At 54.9% G+C, this 6,096-nt stretch overlaps 1 protein-coding gene across 1 annotated transcript; it reads left to right on the forward strand.

Moving 5' to 3' along the window:
- Nucleotides 1-274: 274 nt before the first annotated feature.
- On the forward strand, nucleotides 275-2,282 carry MAFF (MAF bZIP transcription factor F; the record flags this gene model as incomplete). Its single annotated transcript, XM_079549034.1, has 3 exons — nucleotides 275-295; nucleotides 1,059-1,112; nucleotides 1,869-2,282. 3 exons carry the CDS (start codon nucleotides 275-277, stop codon nucleotides 2,280-2,282), a joined length of 489 nt encoding a protein of 162 aa, XP_079405160.1.
- Between the last annotated feature and the right edge of the window lie 3,814 nt (nucleotides 2,283-6,096).

A 6,096-nucleotide genomic window follows, 5' to 3' on the forward strand; every position in this document is an offset into this window, starting at 1 on the left:
GTTTCCCCGCAGCGCCCGCGGGGCCTAAGGTGAGCCAAGGCCCGCAGGCCCCGCCGCCCTCACTGCCCCAGAGCGGGCCAATCAGCTGCGCCGCTCTCGGGGAAGGGCCAATGGGGTGGGGCCAACGGGCCTCCATCCCAGAGAAGGGCGGTGGAGAGCTGAAGGGAGGAGCCGCGCGCCGCCATCTTTGAAAAGGGCGGAGAGGGCGGGGCGGGGCCGGGCCCCCCGGGGGCGGGGCGAAGGAAAGGTGACGTCACCGCATGACTGTGTTTTTATGAATGAAAGGAATCCGCGGGTGAGTAATCGCGCGGAGCTCGGGTCGGAGCGCAGCGAGCCCGCCCGCCCGCCCCGCCGCACCCCTCCTGCGTAGCGCAGCACAGCGCCGCGACACAACGCGGCCTCCGGTAAGCCTCCAGCGGGGTCGGGGCGGGAGATCGGGAGTTTCCGGAGTAGGGCGGGCGGTGGGAGCTCGGGGATCGCGTCTCACCCCCGGCCCTGATTGCATCAGCTCAGCTCCTCCCGTGCTTCGCCCCCAACGGCACTTTGGCGAGAGGGGGGGGTGGAGGAGAGTGGTCTGGAATTGGGGCCGCTTCGGGCACCGGGCCCTCTCCTCCCGTAATGGCGGAGGGGAGAAAAATCAACCCCCCCCCCCCCCCCCACCCCCCCCCGGCGTCATCTCTGCCCCGAGAAAGAAGAAAAGTGGCGGTCGAGGGGTACAGAAGGAGTGACTCTTACCCCACCCCCCCACCCCCCCCCAGCGCTGCTGAATCACGGTGAGACGGCGCCCGATCGCCCGTCCCCGCGACGTGGCCGCGGCCCTCACCCTTCGACCCCATCGCGGGCCTCGGCCAGGCTCCCCCCGCGCTGCCCTCCTCCGAGGGAGCTCCCCTGCGCCCTCGGGGAGGGCCTTCCCTCGTTGTTGTGGTTGTGTGCCATTATTATGAGCTTCGTATGTGAGGTGGAGCTGGGCGGGGATCGGCATCACTCTCCGTGTCCCCGTATCACTCTCCGTATCCCCGTGCTGGCACTCATTCGCTCTTCCCTTGGGTGTTTTATAGGGCCGGTACGGGGCGACCATGGCTGCAGATGGGCTGTCCACCAAGGCACTAAAGGTGAGCGCTGGGGAAAATGAGGGATGTGGGGGGCCAGCAACAGGTTCTGGCATCAGGAGGTCCAGGGTCACAGAATCACAGAATGGCCAGGGTTGGAAGGGACCTCAAGGATCATGAATCTCCAACCCCCTGCCACATGCAGGGCCACCAACCTCCCCATTTAATACTAGACCAGGCTGCCCAGGGCCCCATCCAATCTGGCCTTGAACACCTCCAGGGACAGGGCATCTGCAACTTCTCTGGCCAGCCTTTTCCAGCACCTCACCACTCTCATAGTAAAGAACTTCCCCCTGACATCCAGCCTAAATCTTGCCCCCTCAACTTAAAACCATTTCCCCTTGTCCTGCTGTTATCTACCCTTTCAAAGAGTTGATAAATCAGGATCAGGAAGTCTGGTGCTAGGCACTGGCACTGGGAGAAGTCCAGCGTGAGGGATAAGCATTGAGGAGGTCCAGCATGGGGAGCTGGCAGTAGGAACTGCAGCATGGGGAAATCACACTGGGGAGGTCCAGCCTCAGGGAGCCCCAGCATGAGGAATTGGCACTGGGGCTGCAGCATGAGGGATTGGCCTTGGGGTCCAGGAATGGCATTGGGGCTGGGGGGGTCCATCACTGGAGAAATCCATCACTGGGGATTGGTGTTGGGGAGTGGAAAAAGGGGTTGGCATTTGGGAAGGGTCTAACACTGGTGTTTGGCACTTGGTGGTCTTGTGCTGAGGATTGGCGTTGGGATCTCATCTGCTCCTCCACCCGACAGGTGAAGCGAGAGCTCGGAGAGAACACACCGCTGCTGTCTGATGAAGAGTTAATGGGGCTGTCGGTGCGGGAGCTCAACCACCACCTGCGAGGCCTTTCCAAGGAGGAGGTGGCCAGGCTGAAGCAGCGACGACGGACGCTGAAGAACAGGGGCTACGCTGCCAGCTGCAGGGTGAAGCGTGTCTGCCAGAAGGAAGAGCTGCAGAAGCAGAAGATGGAGCTGGAATGGGAGGTGGACAAGCTTGCCCGGGAGAATGCTGCCATGCGCCTGGAGCTTGACACTCTCCGTGGCAAGTATGAGGCCCTGCAGGGCTTTGCCCGCACTGTGGCTGCCCATGGGCCACCTGCCAAAGTGGCCACTGCCAGCGTCATCACCATCGTCAAGTCCGGTGCCAACCAGGCTGCCTACTCCTAGTGCTGGCCCCGTCCCTTGGCTGGGCACTGTCCCCCCCAGGGCGTCTTCCCCTACATACTTGAGGCTCTCCTTTGCTGGGAGCTGCACCCCAAATCCTTCCCTCTGGTCCCCAGACCTCCGCTTGTAGGCAGGACTGCCACCATGCGTGTGCCGGGTGGGACAGCACCTTATTGGAGATCCCATGGGGGAAGCCCAAAGCCCGGCACTGCCCTGTGGTCCCATCCCTTGCTGCATCAGTGGGTGCGTGCAGGAGGGGATGAGTCCATGTGAATGGATGGAGGCAGGGAAACACCCCCACGGCTCCAAGCTGGCAGGAAAACACAGTGCACCCTCATTTTTTGGGAGAGCTGAGTTCAGGGCAGGCGCTCTCAGGAGCATGTGCCAGAGAGGGAAAGGGGGAGAGGGTTTTGCAGAAGGATGAGGATGAATGGGGTCAGCATTGGGCCCAGGGAGAAAAGGTGGAGATGGCAAGAGAATGTGCAGGTTGGAGGGGGGAACAGAAAGTGGCTGCAGGTCGGGGTGAGTGGGATGGCATAGCACTGTGACAGCAATGGAGGGGGACCGTTGGGCAGGAGACATCTGGGGGCTGCGAGACAAAAAGGAGACGTGGAGGGGCTGTTTTCTCCCCATCACGCACATCCTTCACGCCTCTTCGTGACCTGAGTGAGACACTCAGCCTAACTGGGCGCCTGGAACACAGAGGCAGTGGCAGGAAGGAAGTGGAGGCAGCTGGAGTGCAGATAACTGCTGTTTTGCTGCACACAGCCCCGCTTGGATGGCCCCGCCAAGCCCCGCGCTCCACTAGCTCCAGGGCTTAGGCTGCACAAAGTGAGGAAACAGAGGGGTTTGGAGGGCAGAGCATCCAACTCCTGGGAGATGCCTGGCAGGCAGCTTCTCCCTTGGGTTTTCCTCCAGCTTGGACATCAGCACAGAGGTCTGGGCATCGCCACGCCAGCCGCCCTCGGCTGCAGCCTCCGTCCTAACCCAGAGAGGTGCCCGCCCCGAGGGCACTGTTAGCATCCCCTCTATCCCACTCCCCCTGGGTTTATTTATTGCACGAACCTAAGTTATTTTCACGTCCTCTTTGCCATTCCGCCTCTCGGCACAGCCAGGATGTTGGTACAGAGCCGTACTTTATATTTTATATATGCAAATCACATTTTATCTTATATAGAGCAAAAAGAAAAAAAAAAATACTATTTATTTTCTGACTTACAGTATGTGTCCTACCTGAGTCCTCTGTATTTTGTAGACTTTACAAATAAAGTGAGTTCTTTTGGTTTTTTTTCCACAGAGAGTGCGTTTGGTCTTTCTTGAACTTCTAGAGCTGTCTTGGGAGACCATAACGCTGTCTACAGTGACCTGAAAGGAGGTAGTAGTTAGGTGGGGTTGGCCTCTTCTCCCAGGCAACAGCAATAGGAGAAGAGGTGATGGCCTTGGTGATGACCTTAAGTTGTTCCAGGAGAGATTCAGGTTGGGTACTGGGGAAAATTTCTCTCTGAAAGCATGGTGCTGCATTGGAAGCATCACAAACCCAAAATTGGTTCAGAGAAGTGACACGGAGGCAGCTGAAGTACAATCTATATTATCTCTATATTTTTATTTGTCGTCATATTTGCTCATTTCTGCAGAGTATAACTTCACAAAGACCAAAATAGAGAGAGCGGCTTGTCGCTGAGCTCACATCAGTTAAACACAATAGGTACAAAACTAGGTGGCTCTGTCTTATTTATCATACTTTTTTTTTTTCTTTTCAGTTGTTTATATACAAAGAACTACTCTACATGGAAAAAATAATAAACAGATCCCGTGGGTATGTTACATGGTAGACAAAAAGGAAGGGCGAGGAGGGAAAGGGAGTGAGCAGCTCTGAGGACCTACTCCTGGCCTCAGGCTACCACAAGCAGAACTGCTTGAGAGAGCAAGAGATGCAATCGGTCTCAAGCTCTGGGTCTTCAGGTTAGGGATTTGCTCCTCCAAACCAGAGTGGCTTCAGAGCCGATCCTTGTCCTGGTGCTGGCCTATTGCAGGGGAGTGCAGGAAGCTCAGAGATGGTTTTGCTTAGTGTTATAAAAATATATATATAAAATTATAATGCATGGCAGCTGGCTGTTATCTGGGCGCTAGCTCTTCTCCAGGCTTCTCCAAAGGCAGCTAGTGCAACAGAGTTATACTTTAAACCTCTACATACAGGAAGCTTTGAGAATATCCAGATCCTATGCACAGCATATAGATGCAGCATACGTTTTAAAATCATGTTTAGAAAATGCTTCCCCAAGCCTGGAGTATTTTCAGGCTCAACAGGGCAATTTCTGAGATTTCAGATCTTGGCCATCCAATGCAACAAACGCTGGGGATGAGCATTGGTTAAGTGACTGGGACATCATCGAAGCCTGCAAATGCAATGGAAGGGAGGAAGGGATTTTGTCCTCTAAAAGAGAGGGGAAATTTAAAATAAATATCCCACGCTAAAAAACCTATTAATCAAAGCCACAGAAGATGGAGAGAAAGCTCAAACTTCAGTCCTGCTTTCCAAGTGGCTTACAGGAGTTTTATACCAAGCCCACAAAAAGCCTGGTAGATAGTATCTATGTGCCTACTGAAGTAGTTAGGAAAAGCAGGAGCCAACTTCCTGGTGTTGCAGGGCGTGCTGCTCCTGACCTGGTAGCAGTGCTGAGGAAACAAGGAGCTCTTTGCTCACCGTCGCTTGTGAGGAACAGAATGAACAAGTGCAGCGATCAGGATACAGGAAGAAAGGTGAACTCTGGGCAGTACATCAGACCCTGCTTCTTCTAGCAGAGCAACAAGGGGCAATCTGGAAAGGGGCAATCTGGAAAGGTTCTTCCCTTCCCAGATACTCCAGTCAAAGGGCAAAACTTGTGCAGCTTGCAGGGGAGGCCACCTGCAAGACACCTGGGCTGGGACCTGCTCTGACAGCCGCTGGTACAATCCACAACTCTGAGAGAGGCAGCACTGTTGGTAGGGGGCAGGGAACAAGAGGAAAGAACATCTTAGTGTTCACAAATGCTCCTTTCCCCAAGAGTGATGAAAGAGCCAGAGCTGTACGGACTTCTACCACCTGTCACAGTCAGTCAGTGCTGGTTAGCAGGAGACAGATGCTCCAGGCAGCATCTTGCCCCAGGAACGCAGGGGAGATCACCTGGTGATAGAAAACTCTGCCCTTGTGAGATAATAATTCCAGCCCTGCTGAGCTCCAGCAGGCAGCTTTGACAGGAACAGAGAGGGCAGAACAAGACGATAGTCCTGCTCTCTTCCCCTACACTCACTCAAATATAGGCCCTCACAAGCAGCGCTTAAGAGGGGTGAGAGAAGACGTTCCATACTAAATATTCACTGCAATGGCTACAGAGGGTCCAATCTCCAGTCTGGCCCTCAGGAATGCTTATCACTGCATCCTAATCCCATTTCCCAAGGATCACAGAGACGTTAGTACCGGGGAGCTGGGGGTACAAGCTGTGCCTACATCAATCATTCAGGAAGAGGAATTCAAAGCAGTCAGGTCGTCCAGTTGAAAACAAAACATTTCTGGCCACGATTCCAGGCTCTGGCCAGTCACACGCCACATCAAGCTGAGCAGGTGTGGGAGGCAGAGCCCCAGACAGTGGAGCTTTGCTTCAGTTAATTCCAGTCAATTGCTGCTGTAAGGAACGGGCTTGAGAAGCAAGTCTTGGCCATTCCCCTAATTCCATTCCACTCGTTGCGTCTGTACCCACAAAAGCTAATGGGAAATGCCCACTCCTGCAATCTGCACTAAGAGGTGATATGACTTGCTTGTTTCTGCTTCAATAAATTA

This window comes from Tetrao urogallus (genome assembly GCF_951394365.1).
Source record: "Tetrao urogallus genome assembly, chromosome: 1".
NCBI classification, from domain to species: domain Eukaryota; kingdom Metazoa; phylum Chordata; class Aves; order Galliformes; family Phasianidae; genus Tetrao; species Tetrao urogallus.